At 39.2% G+C, this 24,143-nt stretch overlaps 1 protein-coding gene across 2 annotated transcripts; it reads right to left on the bottom strand.

Moving 5' to 3' along the window:
* Positions 1-19: 19 nt before the first annotated feature.
* Positions 20-24,137, bottom strand: ARMC10 (armadillo repeat containing 10). 2 transcript variants are annotated; one of them, XM_011985247.1, is made up of 6 exons: positions 24,112-24,137; positions 15,329-15,477; positions 12,417-12,551; positions 6,764-6,940; positions 2,484-2,555; positions 21-1,519 (listed from the first exon to the last, which is right to left on the bottom strand). In XM_011985247.1, exons 1-6 carry the CDS (start codon positions 24,131-24,133, stop codon positions 1,265-1,267), a joined length of 810 nt encoding a protein of 269 aa, XP_011840637.1. In that variant the 5' UTR covers positions 24,134-24,137; the 3' UTR covers positions 21-1,264. The 2 variants fall into 2 exon arrangements, with proteins under 2 accessions (XP_011840647.1, XP_011840637.1); XM_011985257.1 differs by lacking the exon at positions 2,484-2,555 and having other exon boundaries at positions 20-1,519.
* Between the last annotated feature and the right edge of the window lie 6 nt (positions 24,138-24,143).

A 24,143-nucleotide genomic window follows, 5' to 3' on the forward strand; every position in this document is an offset into this window, starting at 1 on the left:
GTATGTATAACCTTGTGAGTGATTTTTTTCCTCTTTATTAAAAAAAGATTTTATAATTTGGGCTCATAGTAAAAAATTCAAACAGTAGAACAGTGTGTATGTAGAAGGCATTCCCCACTCCCACTACAAGAGTTTGGGTATCATTCTAGAAGTGTTTTGTCAATACATAAGCATTTTTCATTTAAACACACACACACACACACACACACACACACACACACACACACGATCCCATATTCTATAATTTGTGTTTTTTAAAAAAACCACCATATTTCATAGATAGCTTTCCACTTAAGCACATTCAGAGTTCCATCATTCTTTTTTTTTGAGACACTGTTTTGCTCTTGTTGCCCAGGCTGGAGTGCAATGGTGCGATCTCAGCTCACTGCAACCTCTGCCTCCTGGATTCAAGTGATTCTCCTGCCTCAGCCTCCCAAGTAGCTGGGATTAACAGGCATGCGCCACCATGCCCAGCTAATTTTGTATTCTTAGTAGAGACGGGGTTTCTCCGTATTGGTCAGGCTAGTCCCAAACTCCTGACCTCAGGTGATCTGCCCGCCTCAGCCTCCCAAAGTGCTGGGATTACAGGCATGAGCCACTGTGCCTGGCCTCCATCATTCTTTTCCAAGACCAGAAAATTTATTTAACCAACTGTCTAAAGATGGACATTGTGATTGATCCCACTATTTTATATATAACTTACTTTACATATTGAACAGTGAAGGGGAGTGGCTGAGTCCTAGGAAACATTCTCTCCTAAAAGTTTACATTTTTCACTGACTAGAAGTGACCAAAATAGATTATACTGACGAGAAAAGACTTTTGAAAGCAGTATGGTCAGGTTGGCAGGTGAGTGGCCTCAAGAACTTAGGATTTCACTGCTACTAAAAGAACAAGCTATGATAGTTCTGAAGCAACGATTTAGTCAAATACTGATGCTGTCTCAGATGAGTAACTGCAAATCACTTCAAAAAATAGAAGGGTAGCTTAAATGTGAAAAAGGTTACTGCCACTTCATATAGGGAAAATAACAAGTATTTGCAAATAGCAAAATAAAAAGAAAGAAACGGTTTCAGTACAAGCTCTTATACTCGGTATCAAAACAGTCCAAAATAAATCTAGAAGCATGGCAAGTTATAGCTGTGTTAATGATGAAATGCGATATTTACTGTTTAAATTCAGCAGCTGGAAGAATCCCCTTACAAGGAAAATAGAAAATACGTTTACATCCAGACTGCATTACTCTTTGGAAAAATATGACCAATCAGATTTTCGGTATTATTGTTAAAACCTTTTCCTTCACCTCTGCATCATGGTGGTCAACTAAAGCTTTTATTTTCTGGGCACATTCTTCTCCATGTAACAGGAAAAACAGTGAACCTTCAGTGAAAGTAGGCTGCACAGCTAAATGGCCTTCTATTTTGAGGCAGTTATTTATATTCTGAAATAGTGTAAGTACTCGAAGAAGAATCTCCTTTGCTACGTGGCTGTCATAAAGGGAAAGGAATGATGAATCCACCTGAAATAGGAAACAATGAGTATTATTTTGTATTAATAATATATGAAAACATTTTTCACGTATATTTTAACATCTTAAAATTGCATTGAATAACTCACATATAAAATTTTTAAATTCACATTTAAAATGTGAATATCTCACATTTTAAAAATTTTGTCATAGAAAATTAACCCAAAATTGCATAACTTAGATGTATAAAACCTTATGTATCCCCACGCTGTATACTAATGGAAAAAAGGGAGTGTTTTAGCTGGAAAAATACAATTTCCTTGTAATTTTAGAGTGTGGTTATTTGGGAAAAACAACCATTTTTCTTTTTTAAGATCTGTCATATGGTTTTCATGGGAACTCATTATTTCATCAAACATTTAGTGCCCATACACTAGAGGGCGCAGAGCTGGGTGGGGAACAGGGATGAGCAGATGAATATGATGGTTCCTTTTCTACAGGAGTTAAGCTCCATTCTAGCCCAGCATTCAGACCACTTATCACAGCTTTTAATTACCTTGTTCACTTGTTATATATTTTTGTTTCTCCACTAGACTGTAAGCTTCATGAGGACATGTACCATGTCATGCTGTGCTCACTGGTGTGTCTCATCTAGAGTCTAGCGTATGCTGGGGACTCAGTACTGCTGTTTCAGTGGATACTAAGATACATGTAAACACAAACAGGTCCAGTATAAAAGATGGAATGGCACAATTGTACCCAAAATTGGGTAGAGAAAAAAGTTATAATTTATTGTTGCTAGGGTGAATTTTTAAAAATGTTTTTCAAAAGTAAGTAAAATAGACTCATTGCAAAAAATTTAGGAAATTCATATATACAAAACGAATTTTAAAAATTCTTTAATACTGCTCCTCAGAAAGAATCCCTGTTAACATTTTAGGTTAAATCTTTCCAGATCTGTCTGCTCAAATTTATATATGTATATATTTACAAAATAAACATATAAGCTATTTACTTGGGCATGAAGAAGTCCTTCTGTCATGGCTGGATTTTCAGACAAATTCAAAAGCAGTTTCAAAACTTGCACCTGAAAGAAGATGATACTGGCTTATCTCAGAGTGGCAAGCATGAATTTTCTCTCTCAGGCATGCTTTCTCTTACCATGTCTTCCAGGCCTGGCTCAAATTCTCTCTACTCCAGGAAACCTTCTCTATTCATTCTACTTTAAACGTCTCACTGTGAACTCTTATAACACTTGGCACCAGTCTTAGAGAACCTATCACAGAGCAGTGTTATTTAAACCTCACTTTTCCAATTACACCGTTAGGGAGATACAGAGTATACTGCAAATATCCTGCACTACTCTTAGAGAACCTATCAGAGATAGAGGTTTTCTATCACAGTGTTATTTAAACCTATTTTTTCCCAATTATAATGTTAGGGAGATAGAATATTGCAAATGTCTTCACAATCTACCCCCAACTCACATGCACATCCGAACAGATGGTAAGCTTAACATCTGTTAAATACACGATCTTTATTATGATTACTGTTAAGTGAAGCATGGCCAGGCATGGTGGTGTCGACACGGCCTATAGTCCTAGGTACTTGGGAAGCTCAGGTGGGAGGATCGTTTGAGCTTTCCAACCTTAATGATGTTCAAGTTCAAGGATGTTCAAATTCAAGCTGATTGTGCCTGTGAACAGCCACTGCACTCCAGCCTGGGCAACATAGTGAGACCCTGAGACCCCATCTTCACCCCCCACAAAAAAGAAAGAAAGAAATATAATCTTTAAAACAACAACAAAAAAACTCTCAAAGCTCATTTCTACTTAAAGTATAAAAATTCTGGAACTGTTTGGTTACCAAGACTAAATAAATAACAATATGGCCCCTTTTAGTAAGCTACTATGAATCTTTGAGGCTATCTTTTAATGTGAAAGTGTTTTACAATCATATAAAAAAGCACAGTGATAAAAACTGATTGATGGGTGGGTTGATTGAGATGGGGTCTCACTATATTGCTGAGGCTGGTCTTGAACTTCTGGCCTCAAGGAATCCTCGCACTTTGGTCTCCCAAAGTAACTAGGATTATAGGCATGAGCCACCATGCCCAGCAATGATATAAATAATAAGCAAATAAATGTTATTTAATGGCTGACTAGCTAAAATATCAGCATTCTTATCACTTATAACTGAAAAGTCAGTAATAAAAAGACTCAAATAGAACGCCTCTTTTTAAAAACAAAGGCCATGTGAAACCATACTTTCCACAAGACACCTGGAACTAAAACAAGGAGCACAGAGCGGGGGTACTAACTCAGGGAAATGTGACAAATGTGCTCTTCACTAGAGCTGGGAAGGAACCTGGATATTATTTTGCAAAAATTTTTTATTACAAAGGCAACAGATGTTTACCATAGCACTTTAAAAAAAAATAGAAAAGCACAAAGAAAAAGAAAATTTACCCATATTTACATAACTAGAAATGATCACGGTTAAGTTTCGGTATTTTCGGCCAGGTGTGGTGGTGCATGCTTGCATTCCCAGCACTTTGGGAGGCCAAGGTGGGCAGATAACTTGAGCTCAGGAGTTCAAGAGCAACGTGGGCAACACGGCAAAACCTCGTCTCTACAAAAAATACAAAAATCAGCCAGGCGTGGTAGCATGTGACTGAAGTCCCAGTTATTCGGGAGGCTGAGGTAGGAGGATTGCTTGAGCCTGGGAGCTCAAGGCCGCAGTGAGCAGAGATCATGCCACTGCAATCTAGCCTGGGCAACAGAGTGAGATTCTGTGTCAAAAAAGAGAAAAGTTTTGGTATTTTCTTTTTGATCTTTATGCATATATCCTGTGTACTCACAATTCCTTTGATCATGTTGTAGATACCAATTTATTTGAGGATAACATAATACTTTGCTTAATTTTACTGTTTTTATCAAATATTTCTTTATTTTTAGAAAATTACTACTTGGTCATAACAAAAATTTTAAGTAATGAAAAAGAGAACAAGGTAAAAACAAAAGCCACCATGCTATTGGCCCCTTCCAATCCTCAGCAGTGACCACTGGTAACATTTCTTGAATATGCAGAGATTGTCTTTTTCAAACAGATGCTCTTAATAAATTAAGGTCTCTGGGAGTGAAAGAGTAAAGGAGACTTCTGACCCTTCTTTAGTGCACTCCGTGGAGGTCACTATCAGATCTCATCTGGCCTGACTCGCCGTCAGCAACACTAGGAATAAGTGTTAGAAAAAAAAAAACAAAACACCTGGTTCCAATGTCAATGAAGTTTCAATTAGAAAAATAGGAAGAAGAGGTATGAAATAGGATGGTTCTGAACTTATGAAATAAGCCTGGATGAAGTCAAAATCTGAGACCTACTAATAGTCAATGAAGGCAGGTATACAACCAGGGAATAGCAACAGCAATAGCTATTTGGTACCCTGTATTAAAATCTGATGTTGCTACTCTTTGTAGAAAGGAGTTAAATATGAGAAATATATGTATATATACATACACACACACACACACACACATATACAGTTAGAGTACAACTACAGATTAAACAAATATACAGATTTTGATTTGAAACCATATTGACATGTTTTTTTTTTTCCTCATCACATGCACCATCTTGTGGTGACACTAGGACATTTTAAACCATTAGTTTCGTTTTCATTGCGGATGTAACAAGCACACAGTTTATTTATGTTAATCCTCCGCTATCTGCATTTGGTTATCAATCAGTGGTGTACCCAAAAGGTTATCACAGTACAGTGAGATCCCTGACTTAAGCAAAGTAAGATATTTTAAAATTCATTTTAGTGGTTATTTACTAAGAAAATACCTAAATCAGACATACTTTCCCACTAACAAATGGATGACTATCCAAAAGTTTATTTGCAAGTTAGAACTTTAAACTCAATTTTTATGGAAAATCAATGTTGTAATTGGTGGCTATGTTCCAAGGCAGACCAAGAAAGCAAATTTTCTATCCTAGAAATACTGTACTAGCAATGTAATGGAAAAACACAACACAACAAAACAAAAATAGAACATACTATTGTGGTGTGGGTCATCTTTTAAAAAATCAAAAAATACATGAAAATGCAGACCATGTCTGAGACAGATATATACAGCCCCAAGGCCAGACTCGCCTGGCTGAACTCAGCCTGACTCTGAACTCAGAGTTCCTCCTGAGGTTCTGGGTAAAGCAGCTGCAGAGTCAGGCAGAGGAGAGATTTCTCCTACAGAGGCAACAACATAAGAGTAAAGAGGGAAGGAGTTTCCACAGGGGTTCAGGGGCTGTAAGTTATCTTGCTCCACTGGAGACAGAGATGTTGATGCATGTTGGAAACTGCCCGGGAATGGTGCAATATTGCTGTAAGACTCTTACATTTAATTTTCAATACCTTTGGTACATCTTGGACCAGATCCAAACAAGTCTGGCTACTGGAAAAGAGAAAAGTCCACGTACAAACACCTTGGAAACATAAAAGCAAGACTACAGTAAAACTCTCCTGTAACATCTTGATAACCTCAAAAATAACTGCAGTGATGTTGAATATTTGGAGTATGGCTTCACATTTGGTCTTTCTAAAATGCTTATGCATTTGTCTCTCAACTGTTCCAGAGAACACAGAGCAACATGGTAAAAAGCCTTGATGAACAATCAACCCAACTTACCAGAACTTTTAATTAGCCTACAATCTATTTTTATGCTACTTTTTCTTGAAAAATGGCAATTGATAAGAATGCACGCTAATATGAGAGATTTACTCAAGAATCTTTTTATAGGGCATCTCCTAAGGTCCTACTTAATTCAGCTCAATATCTGTTGCCTCTTATATCAACCTAACTGGACAGAGTGAAGCACTGAGACATCTTTCATTCATTCAATTCACTTCATTTACTACAACTTAAAAGTTGTTTTAGAAATATTTTTCAACAAATAACTGAATCAAAAAAATGATTTGTGAACCCCAAGGTAAGTAAAATACTCAACTAACCACTACTATTATTCAAAGACTCCTTTTAATCACAATGTTCCTATATTTGGTGGGGGGAAAGCTAGCTTCTGAGAAAACCAAATGAACATGAATCTGCTGATAAGTGAAACAACAGATGATCTTCACAAGTTAATTTCGCAATGGAGTATTTGGGACTAAATATACTTTCTTGGGCCCATGTGAGTTTTTAATAAATCTTCCTCTTCTTTGAGGCACATTAACTTAAGATAGGTGGCCTGCAAATACGATTTCAATGTTAATAAGCTTGACACAATAGCTCTTCATACCTTCGTGTTTCCATTTCCAGTAAGTAATACCTGGAACAGGTCTGTAATGTAATTGTGAAGCATGTGCTGGTGGTCATTGGTAACAGTCATGTTTGTCAACAATCTCAGTCCGGCCAGCTGCACAGCAGAGTTCAGAGGACCAGAGAAGACATCCTCACAGACTTGATTGATGTATATCTGAAAGCAGGGGAGGAATATGAGCATCTTAGAATCTCCAAAATTTTTCTACTGAACAGTCACTTTTCTGCACAGTGGAGTAAGGCTACTGCTCAGGATGGAACTGACTCCTCAAAAAATATGACATTTCTATCTGACCCTCAAATGTTGTTGACTTTTTAAAAGCTTCCTTTGGTAATTCCAGGCACAGTGCTTAGCATTTTACAAATACTCCTCACTTAATCCTGAAGACAACTCTAATGAGGTGGGTGTTACACCATTACAGCTTTCTTGCAGACAAGGACTTTTAAGTCTTTGAGGAGCTCGGGTCCCCTGCGCAATGTCAGACAGCAGGTGGGGATGCAATAGCCAAGCCCAGAGATCATGCTCTTAACAGCAGTGGCTTCTCCCTGGCTGGAGGCCTCCCAGCTTAGTCCACCTTTCTGTTTCAACTGGTCTGTGCACACTAGGATCAGGGAAGATGAGAGGCCATTTTGTGTCACGGTAAGTACCTTAGCAGTAGTGTCTAGAGAGCTACATCATTTCTGAAGTAAAGAATGGGAGGATAACGTGAAACAGAATCTTTCCCTAGAATTAATCCTATCAAAAGTAAGCAGAACAAAATTATACTTGGCCTAAGGTTCTTATTTACCTAGGTGTGTGTATATATATATGTAATTCACCCCTTCATAATATTGTTAACTATCACTGGTAAAAAGTAATGCAATGCTGTAGTACTCCTGTATCATATATCACAGAACTAAACTCAGTGTGATGGAAACTTTTCTGAAACTCTATTTTCTGTGTCTGGCCATGAGCTTTCTTTTTTTCGGGGGGACAGGGTCTCACTGCCGCACAGGCTGCAGTGGCACAAACTCCGCTCACTACAGCCTTGACCTCCCAGGCTCAAGTGATCCTCCTGCCTCAGTCTCCAGAGTAGCTGGGACTACAGGCGTGAGCCACCATGCCCAGCTAATTTTTGTATTCTTTGTAGATACAGGGTTTCACCATGTTGCCCAGGCTGGTCTCAAACTGTTGAGCTCAAGCAATCCGCCTGCCTCAGCCTCCCAAAGTGCTAGGATTACAGGTGTGCACCACCATGTCTAGCCTGGCCATGAGATTTCTAGCTTAAAAAAATGATGTTTTACAGATAACTGCTATTCACGTAAGCAAATCTGAACTCCACCAAAAGTTCTAACTGCTAAGAAAATTTTCCTAATTTGAAGTGGTAAGAAGTTAGCAATTGTCCCATAAACAATTATTAATTTTTTAAAAACCCCAAATGTATCCATGTTACCATAGAAACTAAATGGCAGTAAAGCAAAGAGAGATTAAACTTTTAATCTGGTTTCAAGATCTAAATTACATTTATTTTTAGAGACAGGATCTCACTCTGTCACCCAGGCTGAAGTGCAGTGGCATGATAACAGCTCACTGCAGCCTCAAATTCCCCTGTCTCAGTCTCCTGAGTAGCTGGGACTACAGGTGCATGCCACTATGCCCAGCTAATAAATTTTTTTTTTTTTTTTTTTAGAAATAGGGTCCCACCTAGTCTGGCCAACATGGTGAAACCCCGTATCTATTAAAAATACAAAAAATTACAGGCATGGTGGTGGGCACCTGTAATCCCAGCTACTCAGAAGGCTGAGGCAGGTTTCTTGAACCCAGGAGGCAGGGGTGGTAGTGAGCTGAGGTTGCACCACTGCACTCCAGCATGGGCAACATGAGTGAGACTCCCAAAACAAATAAATGGGGTCTATGTTGCCCAGACTGGTCTTGAACTCCTGGCCTCCAGCAATCTCCTGTTTTGGCTCCCAAAGTGTTGGGATTACAGGTGTGAGCCACCACACCTGGCTGTCATTTACATGTGAAAGTCAACTGGTTCTCTTGGGTTACAATTTAATTATACATCCATCCTTTAAAAACAGGGCATTTCTTTAGCTCTTTATAAATCATATATTTCTGTAAGAAGCTGATGTCTTTCAAAGCATTTCCTAAAATGTGTGGACTGTTTACAACCTTATTATATCTGAATCTTCTGACCATTTCAATTCTAATAACAAGTTTACCAAAGGGACAGCTTAGTTATTCCTGTAGCTGTGTCCACCTCATCTTGTTCTGTTCTCTTGGAATTCTCTCCTTCCCCAATTCTACCTGTAGAGTAACATTCTCAAGAGCCAGGTCAGACTCCACCTCTTACAGAAACTTTTGGATCAAATCTCTCCTTTCTATGTACTCAATAATGTTTTACTTACATTTTTCCTTAAAGGACTTCATTATGTTCTGCCTTGACTTACAATTATTTAAGAACTTGCCTTATCCTTCCTTCCACCTTTCTTAGAACAAGAGTTGCGTCATGCTCATTTGCACCACAAAGCAGGAGTTTGATAAATATTGAATTGAAATAACATAATTTCCTAATATTGCATTTTTCTGCTGACATTATCTGACCCTGACCTGGTTCCTTTAGCACCCTTAAACTGAACCCCAACTCCAAAAGTCTTGCTGGCTGCAAAAGTTAGAAGCAGCCTGGCCACCCTCCTTCAGTGGCATATGAAGAAGCTCTTGCAGATTTTGATTCCTACTCTAGAGCTTTTATCTAGATGACCACGGCAACTGAACAGAAGCTGATGAGAGCTATTAGAGTGTTTGAATTTGGTAGACCAGAAGTCCTGAAACTCAGTCAGATGTTGCAGTACCAATTCCAAAAGACCATTAGGTGTAATCAAGGTTCATGCATGTGGTGTCAACCCTGTGGAGACATACATTTACTATGGCATTTATAATAGAAAACCACCTTATTCTATACTGCTGGCTCAGATGTAACTGGGGTAATGGAAGCTGTTGGAGGGAATGCATCTACTTTCAAGAAAAGTGACAGTTTTCACTACCGGCACAATCTCTGGGAGCCATGTGGAGTATGCTCCTGTAGCAGATCACACTGTTTACAAACTGCCTGAAAAACTGGACTTTTAAACAAAATGCTGCCATTGGTATCCCATATGTTACTGCATATAGAGCTCTGATTCACAGTGTCTGTATGAAATCTGGAGACTGGGTTCTGGTTCATGGGGCTAGTGGAGTTGCTGGAGTAGCAACATGCCAAATGGTTAGAGTTTATGCCTTAAAGGTTTGGGGCCCAGTTGGTATTGAGAGGGACAAAATACTTTTGCACAATGGAGCCCACAAAGTGTTTAATTACGAAGAAGTTAATTATGTTGATAAAATTAAGAAATGTGTGGTAAGAAAGGAACTGATGTGATTATTGAAATAATAGCTAATATAAATCTTAGTAAAGCTGTGAATTGTATGTCATATGGAAGATGAGTAATAGGTGTTGGCAACAGTGGTACTATTGAAATAAACCCACGGGACACTATGGCAAAAAAGTCTAGTAAAATTGTCGTTACTCTATTTTTCCCCAACCAAGGAGGAATCTCAGCAATTTGCAGCAGCCTATCAAGCTGGAATGGAAATTGGTTGGCTGAAACTTGTAATGGGTTCTCACTATATGTTGGAGAGGCCGCCCAGGCTCACAAAAATATCTCTTACGGCAATGGGGCTACTGTAAAAATGATTCTTCTCTTTTGATGATTAATTCTTTCATGGATTTCAGAGGTTGTCTTTTGCCCAGTTTTACTTACACAATCTTTTGTTTAATTAACATTCATTTGATCCAGTGAGTTTCTTATGTGAAAAAAGTAAGATTTTCCTTTGGAGAACTGAGGAAGTACAGTACAATTTATTTTATGGCTGGCAATATATTTTTTACCTTCTATTTCAAATCAAGAAATCTTCATAGTACAAAAGAGCACGCTAGTGGTTTTTTGGCATTGGGGTGCATTCCAGAAATTCTTAACTGATACTTGATTAATTCTATACCTTTGATTAAAACATAATAATTCAAAATAAGGTTCTCAGTTTCCAAGGATGTCCAATCCTACTTACCTTTATAAAGGTTCTTTTGTATCTGATTAGCCATAACTGTATTGGACTTTAAAGATTTTCTGGACTAAAAAAAAACCCCTATTCCAAACTAATCTCATCTGGATCTTTAAGTCTTGTGGAAGGGCAAGAATATATAATTTCCAGGGCACTTTGCTAGTTTTCCAATATTTTCCCAAATATTAGAATATCCACTTCATTGGATGTTCTAATTGATTGTCAATGACACCATATATTCTGTGAGGACAGCAACCTTATCTTTCATATGACACTTGGTACATAGTCTCCAAACTGGTAATACTTCTTGACTGATCAGATTTTCCAAGCAGATTTAGAGTTACCTGTTTGTGTGATGGGGGTCATATATTTTTATTGAAATTAATAAGCTTACCAATTTGACACATTAAGAATGGTCTGCTTTTGCTTCATAGCATAGTAATCTGTAATTCTGTAGAAAATCAAATTTTCTAGTCTAGATAGTACTTGCCTCTCATCACTTCTGCATAGCTCCTCACAGTTACTGCCTAACAGTGTTCTGGGCTGAAAGTTTTTATCTAAACTAAATACAGAGATTAACTCTTACAAATCTTGCCATCAATATTATGTCCAAGGAAATAAAGTTTGGTTATTTGTTGTTTTTTTCTTCACATGAGCACATCCTCCTGTCTCTTGTTTTGTGATTGTCTTGACCTGATTTGTTCTGTTGAATGACAATTTCTGGTTTGAACGTGGGAGTCCTGTTTCAGTAATGAACAGAAAACTGCTCTTTTCTATGACTGAGGGGTATCACTGGGTTCTGGCTATATATGCCATGGCTGAAGTGTTTTAACTGTTAGCATTTACCAAATTAACTATTTTTTTTAACAGGTTAACTGCCTTATAAATAACATTTTTGAAAAAAGCATTAAAGCAATGTCAGTAACGCAGGTTAGCATGTGAATCCTAAAATGAAGGATTTCTCCCCATACAATGACATAAAGGAACAGTTATTCTGTAAAAGTCAGTTTAATCTATTTGCACATTTGCCTCATCCACTGAAAGAGCTAAAGCATACAGTGACTTAACGTTTTCCAATACACTCATATAGTACACTTAATTTCAAAGGCAAAACTAGCCAAACTATATGCATTAACAACCATATTTATGAATATGTAGCACTGGATATGCTCTCTGAATGAATGTCTTGTAATACTAGTTCTAGTTCTAGTTGGCACGAAGTCTTGTCCCAACTTTCAGCCAACTACATTCACTATTTGGTTGGTGCCTATAGCCTTAAGGCTATTACTGTCACCAGTGCCTGTGCCTGATGTAAAGTAGAGGATAACCTGTAGAATAAACAAGCATTATTTTACTGAAACAAAAGTTTTATTGTACCTCTTATTGGCCAGTTCAGGTCCCTCCCTCTTTTGTCTTATTCTCCATTCCTCTAAAGGTAATCCTTGGCTGTAAAATTACAAAGGATAGTCTACTGAAGTTTCATTACTCATGTTTTTGTTATTTTTTCTTTTATTTATAGAAAACCTTATATATTTGGGATTTTCAGTCAACTTACCTTTATCTTGATTTGATTTTCAACATTCACACTCAGGTTATTTAGTGCATTTAAAGCTTTCTCTTTAATACTCTGGTTGGAATGGTTGATTTTGTTTCCAACAATTGGAATACCACCCAATTCACGAATAATAGCCTATGAGGGAAAAACAAAACAAAACAAAACAGGACTGGGACTTCAGTACGCATCTCCGTTCACTGAATTCTTCGCATCCACAAATACAATTAAAAATTAATGGCTTTTTGGAAATATCTTTCCCATATACAAATATTTAATTCAGATTTAAAAAAAATCTCACTACCCATACTTTTATAGGTAAAGAAAATCCATTGAAAACAAAATTAAGATATATAATTACTTAAACTACAGTGTTGAGAAATACAATAAAAATTTACAGAGGTACTATAGCGATCTTGAAGCAACTTACAAATAAAATTATTTTTCTTTGAGATGAGTTATATGACTTCTCCATTATAGGCAAAACTGGAAAAGTGTTACAATTTAGAATACTAAAGTTAGTGTTTTAATTTAGAATACTACAGTAGTGTTTTGCTAACATGTATTATTTGAAACACGAATCCCTCAAAATGTTAAGAGATGTTCCATCAAAATAAGGGGGGGGGTGGTTTCCCATGGTTATATAAGTTTAGGAAAATCTAAGTATAACAAGAGTAAGCATGTTTAATATGTTCATGTGCATTGGGAATCTTGAAGAGGTGTGTGTTGATGATAGTATGTCTATGAACTATACACAAAAAGAGGGTCATTTTTCAGCAGTGGAAATGGTGGGAACGCACTGGTATCTTGCAGAATCAGATTCCACACAGTTTGAAAAATGGTACCCAGGGCCAGGCGTGGTGGCTCACACCTGTAATCCCAGCACTTTGGGAGGCCGAGGTGAGCGGATCGCTTGAGTTCAGGAAGTCGAGACCAGCCTGGCCAACATGGTGAAATCCCATCTCCACTAGAGATACAAAAATTAGCCAGGCGTGGTGGCTGGTACCTGTAATCCCACTACTGGGGCGGTTAAGGCAGGAGAATCGCTTGAACCTGGGAGGAGGTTACAGTGAGCCAAGACTGCGCCACTGCAATCTAGCCCGGGCAACAGAGTGAGACACTGCCACAAAAAAAAGAAAAAAAAAAAAAGAAGAGAAATGGTACCCAAATATTCAGAGGAAAAATAATCTGGGAGTTCTTATAGGTAGTTGCAATAATATGTTACCACGTACCTTTGCCTAAACATTGAAAGAAATAAACTGCTTTAATTCTTGTAAGAAAAACATGCTAAAAATGATTCTTGTCAAGTCAAGACATGCTATTCTAGCAGGAAAAAAGAAAAAGATTGCCATCATTTATCTACTTTTTACAAATAGCTCAATACTCCATTTTACCGTTAAGGGTGATCTTAGCATTAAAAGAGAAATAAACTTTCCCTTTACAATTTCAAGTTCTTTTAAAGGACTTGCAGTTACTAGAAAGGTTTTTTTTTTTTTAAACTGTACTGTTAAAGCAGATTAAGGTACTACAATTGATGGTGTGGGCACTGACCCCTGCTCCTCAAGAAAGTACTTCTTCTCCAGGGGGTACTGGCCTACTCTGACTGCAACTTATTTTAGGGGAATACAAAATTATGCCATCAGAAATACTCCTTTAAAGGTAGGCTAACACATTAATCACTAGCTATTGTTTTTGCTTGTCTAGTGGCCCTCTTTCCACGGGGGCAGATGTGGCATCTCCTTTGTTCCACACAATCCCTGCTGGGATTGTTGTTCACTTGTATTCACAGCCATCCCTGCTACTTAGCTGTAGGCTGCTCATGTGAACCAGGCTTCATAAACATGGGCGATGGTCCCTTGATTGATCCAGAGATTGCCCCAGAGACTGATCCAAAGAGCACTGGATCCTAGAAGAACAACTGTACCTTTTGGATCATGAGCTACAGAGATGAAGGCTTAGAGAGGCTAGTGGCTTTCTTTCAACCCTTGTGAAGAAAACCACTTTGTGGCCAGAAAGATAAAGACCAATACATAAAATTGAGCGGCCATAAGCAAAGCCAAGAGGTAGAGAAAGAGAGAACTCTGGTAACTCTTTCTGCGACCTTGAACTGGACTCAGTTGTATCTGAAATCTGCTATTCTTTGCTGTCTAAGTTAGCTGAGCTCAATATTTTCCCTTTAAAGCTTAAAATAATTTAAGGTGAATTCTGTCATTTATAACTGAAAGAGTAGGTAATACACAAAGATTCTCTACTTCTCTATACATCTATAGAGCTTTACAGTAAACCTTGCCATTCTGGAGAAAGCTGGGCTAAAAATACAATAAATTCAAAATAATTTTGTACTTATGACAATGTTAACAAAGGGCATTAGCTGAAAACAATTACAATTTTTTTTTTTTAACTATTTTCTCATGCTGGACGGTTGTCAGAAAGAGTAGGAAGAAGGACATGTTCAAATTAAGCTCTTTAGTCTTAGTTTTCAGTCTCCATTTGCAGGAGCCATTTACACTGATTAGTGGTTATCAGAGTGTGCTCCAGGGACCACCTGCATCAGAATCATACTCAGACCTATATATAATTTAAAGTATGTACTTAAATGTTAGATGCATTTATTGTTTTACTGAAGCACTGCTAAATTTTAAATAATTTAGAAGGCCATGAAATGCTAAATGTTCATCAGATATACTTACGAATGTGATGCCAGTGACCAACTTCATAGGGATCTACAATCACATTAATAATCATATTATTATTAGGCTGTGTTTTTCAGAAGTAAACATGTTTTAAGTATAAGTAGCCACATTGCACAGATGAGAAAATTGAAGCTCTGAGAGGTTAAGTAATTTATTCAGGGTCACAATTACTACTAGTGTGTAAGAATGGAAAGAGCCTGCTTGCTGAGTTGAGGTACTTACTTGGTTAACTGAAAAGGCTGCATTGTTACCCAAAGTAATCAAAGCTCTTTCAATAATTACAGGATCCTCAGTCGACTCCAGCAGGTAAAGGAGTTTCTGAAGTTGTGCAGCATTTAGAACATCATCGTATGAACCATCAGTTAAGTCTTCTGCATAAGAAGAAAGTTATTTGAAGTTAATCTAAAATCAATATGAGTTTTTTTTTTTTTTTTTTTTGAGACAGAGTCTTGCTCTGTTGCCCAGGCTGGGGTGCAGTGGCCGGATCTCAGCTCACTGCAAGCTCCGCCTCCCGTGTTTACGCCATTCTCCTGCCTCAGCCTCCCAAGTAGCTGGGACTACAGGCGCCCGCCACCTCACCCGGCTAGTTTTTTGTATTTTTTAGTAGAGATGGGGTTTCACCGTGTTAGCCAGGATGGTCTCAATCTCCTGACCTCGTGATCCACCCGTCTCGGCCTCCCAAAGTGCTGGGATTACAGGCTTGAGCCACCGCGCCCGGCCCCGAGATTATTTTTGAGACAGGCTCTCACTCTGTCACCCAGGCTGGAGTGCGGTGGCATGATCATGGCTCACTACAACCTTGATTTCCTGGGCTCAAGTGGTCTTCCCGCCTCAGCTTCCCAAGTAGGTAGGACCTGTGGTCCTAGCACATGCACCACGTCTGGTTAATGTCTAAAATTTTTTGTACAGATGGGGTCTCACTATGTTGCCCAGGTTGGTCTCAAACTTCTAACCTCAAGCAGTCCTCCTGCCTTGGCCTCCCAAAGTGGTGGGATAACAGTATGAGCCACTGTGCCCAGTCTGTTTTTTTAAATTTTAAAAACAATATCGAATACCTACTTGTAATGGCAGGCACAGTATCAAGCACTTTACATCCTTAGGAAGAAGATACTGTACTACTCTCAATTTACAGCTGGGAAATGTAGGCTTATAGATACCAAGAAATTAGCCAATGGTCACTTGGCATATGGCTGTTAGTAAGACACTTCATGCAAACACTATATACCTCAAATGCTGATAATATTTTCTGTTTCTCCTTTTAAAAACCAGGCACACCCATCCAATGGAACACTTCCCTCTAAACAGATTAATTAGGAAATATGATTTGCGTTAAGGAGATCTTTTCTGAGCACATCAGATAGAAGGAAAGCTATGGGAGTAAACCAATCTTTTTGCTAGTGTAGCATTTTTGTTTGATTTATACAACAAGGCATGTTGACTAGGATACTAGAATAGTCCTGCTGGTGGTGATGACAAAAGAAAAGCTGACATTCTGAGGAAGAGCTAGGATAGCCAAATGCTGGATCTGCTCAATGATGTTCAGAACTTATGGCTGTACCTTAAAAAAAGTCCTCTTTACAGAAATCACCACAGGAATAACAGAAGCCATTTTATAACACTCTTACTGGGGTGGTTGGGGGGAGGGGAAAGCATAGGGTGAGGAGGAGGTTACACAACAATAGGTGCTACATGATCTCAAATCTGTGTTTTTTTAAGAAAAAACACACGAAATTGTTAGGCTGGGCATAGTAGCTCATCTCTGTATCCCAGCACTTTGGGAGGCAGGAGAATCACTTGAGGCCAGTGGTTCGAGACCAGTCTGTACAACATAACGAGACCCTGTCTCTATTAAAAAAAAAAAAAAAATAAGTAAATAAAAATGTTAAAAGTGGTTATCTTTGGGTAGTGGGATTATGAAGGACTTTTATTTTCTACCCTGTACTCAACAGTACTGTTTTTTTTTTTCCAATAAACATGTATTATTCCAATAAACATGTAACATAAAATAACTAAGTATATTGCTTAAAGAAGAATCACACGCAAAAAATAAATAAACAAAATAAAGGGACAAGTATAGATTATGTATGGGAAACAATATGTGATATGTAATATATAATATGTGATGCCCTGAGGAAGTCAAATAAGAAATGTTAAGAAAATGTCACGGCTACGAAGCCAGAATATTCTCACTACCAAGTCTTAATCGAGACCTTTTACTTTTGAATCCACTGTCGGCCTCATTAACGCCTTATAAAACAGGGTTTCACCCCAAGAATACTTGAAAAGATAAAGGAAAGAATGATAAAAACACAGCTTTTCAGAATGGAAAGAATTTGGAGTTCATTCAAACCTCTCATTTTACACAGGAAGAAACTGTTGCCAGGATTGTTCAAGGATCTGCCTAAAATCACAGCAGTAGCTAGAAGCAGAAACCAGAGAAATGAAAAATCAAAGTTACAAGTAAGTCACTTACTATTTTTTGGGGTCTCAGTTTTCTCATCTGTAAATAAAAGGGTTTGCTTAATACTGTAACTGGCTCCAGAGTTTCCTACATAGCCCTGAAGTTGTATGATTTCATATACACACGCATACATACATGTGCACATGCATGGCAGAAATGTGATAAATTTAACTCATCCGTATTTGAGATATTTCAAAATCATACTACTTTGTTACATGTTATCTCATAAAGTCATTTTTAAAAAGCTTACAGACTGGGTGCGGTGGCTCATGCCTGTGATCCCAGCACGTTGGAGGCTCAGGCGGGCGGATCACTTGAACTTAGGAGTTTGAGACCAGCCTGGCCTCAGAGATGGGGAAACCCCATCTCCACTAAAAATAGAAAAAAATTAGCCAGGCGTGGTGGAGGATGCCTTGTAATCCCAGGTACTTGGGAGGCTGAGGCAGGAAAATTGCTTGAGCCTGGGAGGCGAAGGTTGCAGTAAGCCAAGATTCCCCCACTGCACTCCAGCTTGCGTGACAGAAGTGAAACCCTGTTGTTTTTTGTTTTTTTGTTTTTTTTTTTAAAAAAAAAGAAAGAAAGAAAAAAACGAAAAAGCTTATAGATGTATAAATTCTTTATAAATAGCCATTTAAAATTTCTCTAGGGATTAAATCACTGAAAGTAAAATTTCATGGTGTTATATCATAGAACTTTCACTTGGTGGGAAGAGGCACAGTGTGGTAGTTAAAAGTAAGGCAAGGCTATGGAGCCAGGTTGTTTAGTTCAAATTCCCAAATAAGCTACTTACCAGGTAAGAGACTTAGGCTCTCTCAGCTTCAGTTTACTCATCTGCTAAGTGGGAGTTAATAGTGCCTACCTCAAAGCACTTTTGTACCTAGAATATTTAAAGTGCCTAAATGGGACACAGAGTCGATTAATAGCAAAAGTGGCTTTAGAATCCAGATCTTTTTACTCCTACATTACTTATTCCCCCCAACCATTATTCCTCCTAGTATATTAAAAAAAATGAGCCTAGCCAGGTGCAGTGGCTCACGCCTGTAATCCCAGCACTTTGGGAGCCTGAGATGGGTGGATCACGAGGTCAGGAGTTCAAGACCAGGCTGGCCAAGATGCTGAAACCCTGTCTCTACTAAAAATACAAAAATTAGCCAGACATGGTGGCACGTGCCTGTAATCTCAGCTACTCGGGAGACTGAGGTAGGAGAATTGCTTGAATCCAGGTGGCAAAGGTTGCAGTGAGCCGAGATCGCGTCACTGCACTCCAGCCTGGGCCACAGAGCAAGACTCCGTCTCAAAAAATATAGAATAATAATGATAAGAATAATAATAATGAGCCTATATTTTAACTTTGTAAATTCTGTTTGAATTTCTAATAATAACCATATATTGGCCTGGCACGGTGGCTCACACTTGTAATCCCAGCATTTTGGGAGGCCAAGGCAGGCAGATAACTTGAAGTCAGGAGTTCGAGACCAGCCTGGCCAACATGGTGAAGCCCCGTCTCTACTAAAAGTACAAAATTAGCCAGGAGTGGTGGCACATGCCTGCTGTCCCAGCTACTCAGGTGGCTGAGGCAGGAGCATCGCTTGAACCTGGGAGGCAGAGGTTGCAGTGAGCCGAGATCGCACCACTGTACTCCAGCTTGGGTGACAGAGGAAGACTCCATCTCAAAACAAAAAAACAAAACAAAACAAAAACCATGTATTGCTTTTTAGTAAAGAAATGTAAAACTTAAAACTCCAAATAAATTTTACAGGAGGGTGATCATCAAATACTCAGCTCTTCCACTGGTGAGTTTTTGGACTACTATTACACAGGTGAGGCAGTCAAACACCATGTGTTCTACTTCCCATCTAGCTTTGTGCCAACAAGATTGTGAAAGAAAGGCTCAGTGTCGTTGTCTCCTCCAGTAAATCAAGGAGAAATTACAATTCTCAAAGGGAATGAAAAGTAACTACCACATTATAACACAGCAAGACAAATTTCAAGATAACTGTCATGGTTCAGAATCTTTCCAACTGTGAACACAGTATGTCTGTTTATGTAGTCTTAGGCCCTTCAGTAAAATTATCTTCTCACTACAGAATTCCTAGTTTTTAAAGTGAATTCCTAATTTTTAAAGTGTTTACAGCTATCATGAATGATATGTATTTTTTGAAACAGGGTCTCATTCTGTTAAAATCTTTTCAACTAAAGTTTTAAGTTGTTACTGCATGTATACAAGAAGTTATTGGTCTGGGTATATTGACTTGTACTCAAGATATTCTATAAACTCATTGCTTCTAGTAGTTAGTTAATTCTCTTGGATTTTTCCAAGTAAATCATTATGCCTCCTACAATTATAATTCTGCCTCCTTTCTAATGTTTATACATGTTGCTTTTTTCTTATCAAGTTATGACTCCAGAAGAATGTTGAATAATAGCTGTGAGAGCAGACACTGTTGTCTTGTTCTTGAGTTTAATAAGGATGTCTTTAATAGGATAACAGTGTGTCTATTAAATATAATATTTGCTTTCGGGTTTTGATGGATGCACTTCATTAACTTAAGAACATTTCTTTCTATTTATTCCTAACTTGCTGCAAGTTTTTATCAGAAATGATACAATTTTTTTTCCTTTCTTTTTGTTCAGAGTCTTTGGCTATGGAAAGAAATAATATTTTAATGCCTTTTTACTATGAGGTCATCATGTGGCTTTTCCTTTTTCTAATATGACTCCTCCTTCCATGTCCATTTGGCCTTGGTATGTTATTACTTTAATCCCTTGATAGATTTGATTTGCTAATATTTTAAGATTTTATATCTTTATTTGTAGTTGAGACAGATTTATACTTTTTCATACTATCCTTGTCAAGTTTTGGCATTAGACTGTTGGATGAATTGGGACTGTTTCCATCTTTTTCAATGCTCTCAAACCATGTTAGTACAAAAATTATTTTTATTTTATTTTATTTTATTTATTTATTTTTTGAGAAGGAGTCTTGCTCTGTCGCCCAGGCTGCAGTGCAGTGGCCAGATCTCAGCTCACTGTAAGCTCCGCCTCCCGGGTTTATGCCATTCTCCTGCCTCAGCCTCCCGAGTAGCTGGGACTATAGGCGCCCGCCACCTCGCCCAGCTAGTTTTTTGTACTTTTTTAGTAGAGACGGGGTTTCACCGTGTTAGCCAGGATGGTCTCCATTTCCTGACCTCGTGATCCGCCCGTCTCGGCCTCCCAAAGCGCTGGGATTACAGGCTTGAGCCACCGCGCCTGGCCTTTATTTTATTTTTTAAGATAGAGTCTTGCTCTTTTGCTCAAGCTGGAGAGCAGTGGCACAATCACAGTTCACTGCAGCCTTGACCTCCTGGGCTCAAGGGATTCTCCCACAACAGCCTCCTGAGCAGTTGGGACTTCAGGTGTACACTACAATGCCTGGCTAATTTTTGTATTAAATTAGGGGTTTCACTATGTTGCCCAGGCTGGTTTTGAACTCTGGGCTCAAGCGATCCTTCCACTTCAGCCTCCCAAAGGGATTAGAGGTGTGAGTTTAAAACAAAGACAAGATTGCCACTGCACTCCAACCTGGGCAGAGCGAGACTCTGCCTCAAAAACAAAGAAAAGATCATCTTCTGAAATCTAAGCGTGATGATGACTGTATTAGTCCATTCTCATGCTGCTATGAAGAACTGCCCAAGATTGGGTAATTTATAAAGGAAAGAAGTTTAATTGATTCACAGTTCCACATGGGTGGGGAGGCCTCAGGAAACTTACAATCATGGTGCAAGGGGAAGCAAACACTTCCTTCTTCATAGGCAGCAGGAAAGAGGAGTGCGGAACAAAGGGGGAAGCCCCACATAAAACCATCAGATATCCTGAGAACTCACTATCATGAGAACAGCATGGGGCGGGGGAACTGCCCCCATGATTCAATTACCTCCCACTGCGTCCCTCCCACGATGTAGGGATTATGGGATTACAATTCAAGATAAGATTTGAGCTGGGCACGGTGGCTGATGCCTATAATTCCAGCACTTTGGGAGGCTAAGGCAGGCATATCACTTTGCCAACATGGTGAAAACGTGTCTCTACTAAAAATACAAAAAAAATTAGCCAGGCACGTGGTGTGCACCTGTAATATCAGCTACTCCGGAGGCTGAGGCAAGAGAATCACTTGAACCCGGGAGGCAGCGGTTGCAGTGAACTGAGATCATACCACTGCACTCCAGCCTGGGTGACAGAGTAGGACTCTTTCTCAAAAAAAAAAAAGATTTGGGTGGGGACACAAATCCAAACCATATCGATGATGAAATGAGCATTTCTTAAGTCTTCTTCAGTGATAAAGGTGTAGCTTCAGGAAGAAGGGACTGTGAGCAAATTATTTTTTAAGCTGCCTTACCTAAGATAATGATGATTATGGGAACTGGTAAATTTAAGTTTAAAAGACTTTGTCCACATTCGTCAGGTTGAGTCAGTAAAACTGAGAAGATATCTGAGTCTAGGACACCTTCCCAATGTACTTATACAAAAATACTTCTGACATGGGAAAGACAACAAATTAGGCTTTGTAAATGCTATGATTTGAATGTCTCTTGCAAAACTCATGTTGAAACTTAATTCCCAATGTGGCAGTATTGAGAGGTAAGGCCTTTAAGAGGTGATTGCATCATGAGGGGTCTGTCCTCATGAATGAATTAATCCATTAATTATGGATTAATAATCATAATCATGGATTAATGAGCAGGACTGGTGGCTTTATAAGAACAAGAGACCTGAGTCAGCATGTTAACACACTTGCCCCTCTGGCCTTGGGATGCCCTATGCCACAACAAGAAGGTCCATACCAGCTACGGCCCCTCAATCTTGGACTTCTCAGCTTCCATAACTCTAAGAAATAAATTCCTTTCTTAATAAATTACCCAGTTTCAGGTATTCTATTATAAGCAACAGAAAATGGACTAATACAGTAAGAGTAAATACAAATCTTAAAAAAAAAAAAAAAAAAAAAAAAGCTGAATTATACCTAGTGCCAAAAGTGAAAGAGACCTTCCCCTTCCACTCCCTTTTCCTTAAAGCAGTCCCTCATGCAAACTTGTAATTACAAATCCTTTGTTGGCCAGGTGAGGAGGCTCCATCCTGTAATTACAGCACTTCGGGATGCTTAGGCAGGAGGACTGCTTGAGCCAAGTTCAAACCAGCGTGGGCAACAACACGGTGAAAACCTGTCTCTTAAAAAAATACAAAAATTAGCCAGGTGTGGTGGTGTGCGCCTGTAGTCCTAGTTACTTACGGGGCTCAGGTGGGAGGAGCCCAGGGAGGTGGAGGCTGTGATTGCGCCACTGCACCGAGCCTGGGTGACAGACCGAGTTCCTGTCTGAGAACAAAACAAAACTCCTTTTCCTGTTTCTTTTGATACAAATGTAAATCTTTTTAAAAGCGAAATAAGCACTTGGCCAGTTTTACAGCCCAAGAAAGTCTTTCTTAAAAGCTTTGGAGCCTACTGTTTGAAGAAAGCCTACACTTTGAAACCTACTCTTCCAGGAAGATAGAGCCCCAATCTCCCCAGCTCTGTGAGTTTTTAGCCTGGGCACCTGGTTCCACATCATAAAGACATTTTTACTTTTCCTCTGGATAAAGGCAATTAGATAACAACCACCCCAATTACCAGTAAATTTAGGATAAACTACATGTAGTGAATGGTACTGTCAAGTCATCTTACTTAAGGACAAATTAGTTTTTATCTTGAGAACACGTACGTAATACGAAATCGGTTCTATCTGTCCAGCTACACTTAAAGGAATTAGAATTCTTCTTGCTATCCCATTAGCAAATTGCCCGTGATGCTTGAGACAATCTAGTTTGTGCTTACTCAACAATGAAGCTGTTTAGTTCTCTTCTACAATTGTGGACAGGAGTTTCTTGGATGGCAGATATGTTATTTTAAATTATTTCCCTAACGGCTTCCATGATGTGAAACATGCCTCTGGAGGGTTTTACCGTACCGATCAACTTTTGGACAGAAACCGAATCGGGCATTTGTCCGCTGGGAGGGTGTGTCTCGCGCAGACAACTGTTCCCATTTCCAAAACACACACCAGGCTGGGAGGTCTTGGATCACTGTGACTCCCAGGTACCTCCCCTCTGAGGCCGGGCCGAGCGCCCGCACAACTGCCCCTCTGACGTCCCTTCTTCCAGGATACTTGCAAGCAGAGCTTCACTTATGGCTCCGGGCCCCTCAACAGCCCTTCCACAATCGGCAGAATCCCTTTAATTACACAAAGGCCCGGAACAAGCTTTAAAGTGAGAGGCCATCAACAGGCTTTTAAGAAACCTAATCCTCCACTGTGACGCAAAGCTCAGGCAGGAAAGCCAGGACAAGTTTTCATATCAGGATAGTGAACAAAGAATGGGCGGCGGGGGCGGCGCAGCACTATGCACCCACACAAGTACTGCCTCTCCCTCTAGCTCGGCTCCTCATTTTACCCCGAGGACACGCAAGCCACCACCCAAGCCCGGGGAGCCCCCCTGCCCAGTCCCCGCCCACCTGCCGGGCACCCCGCGGTCTCACCTGCAGACTTGGAAGGGCGCATCCCGAGCTCG

This window comes from Mandrillus leucophaeus, unplaced genomic scaffold (genome assembly GCF_000951045.1).
Source record: "Mandrillus leucophaeus isolate KB7577 unplaced genomic scaffold, Mleu.le_1.0 Scaffold1068, whole genome shotgun sequence".
Taxonomy (NCBI): Eukaryota; Metazoa; Chordata; class Mammalia; order Primates; family Cercopithecidae; genus Mandrillus; species Mandrillus leucophaeus.

Coding starts and splice junctions, on each gene's coding strand:
- ARMC10 (XM_011985247.1), bottom strand. CDS start 24,133: ATGCGCCCTTCCAAGTCTGCAG. Junction 6,941..12,416: donor AAAATCAAATCAAGATAAAG/GTAAGTTGACTG, acceptor CCCTGCTTTCAG/ATATACATCAATCAAGTCTG. Junction 1,520..2,483: donor AAGGACTTCTTCATGCCCAA/GTAAATAGCTTA, acceptor TTCCTATTTCAG/GTGGATTCATCATTCCTTTC.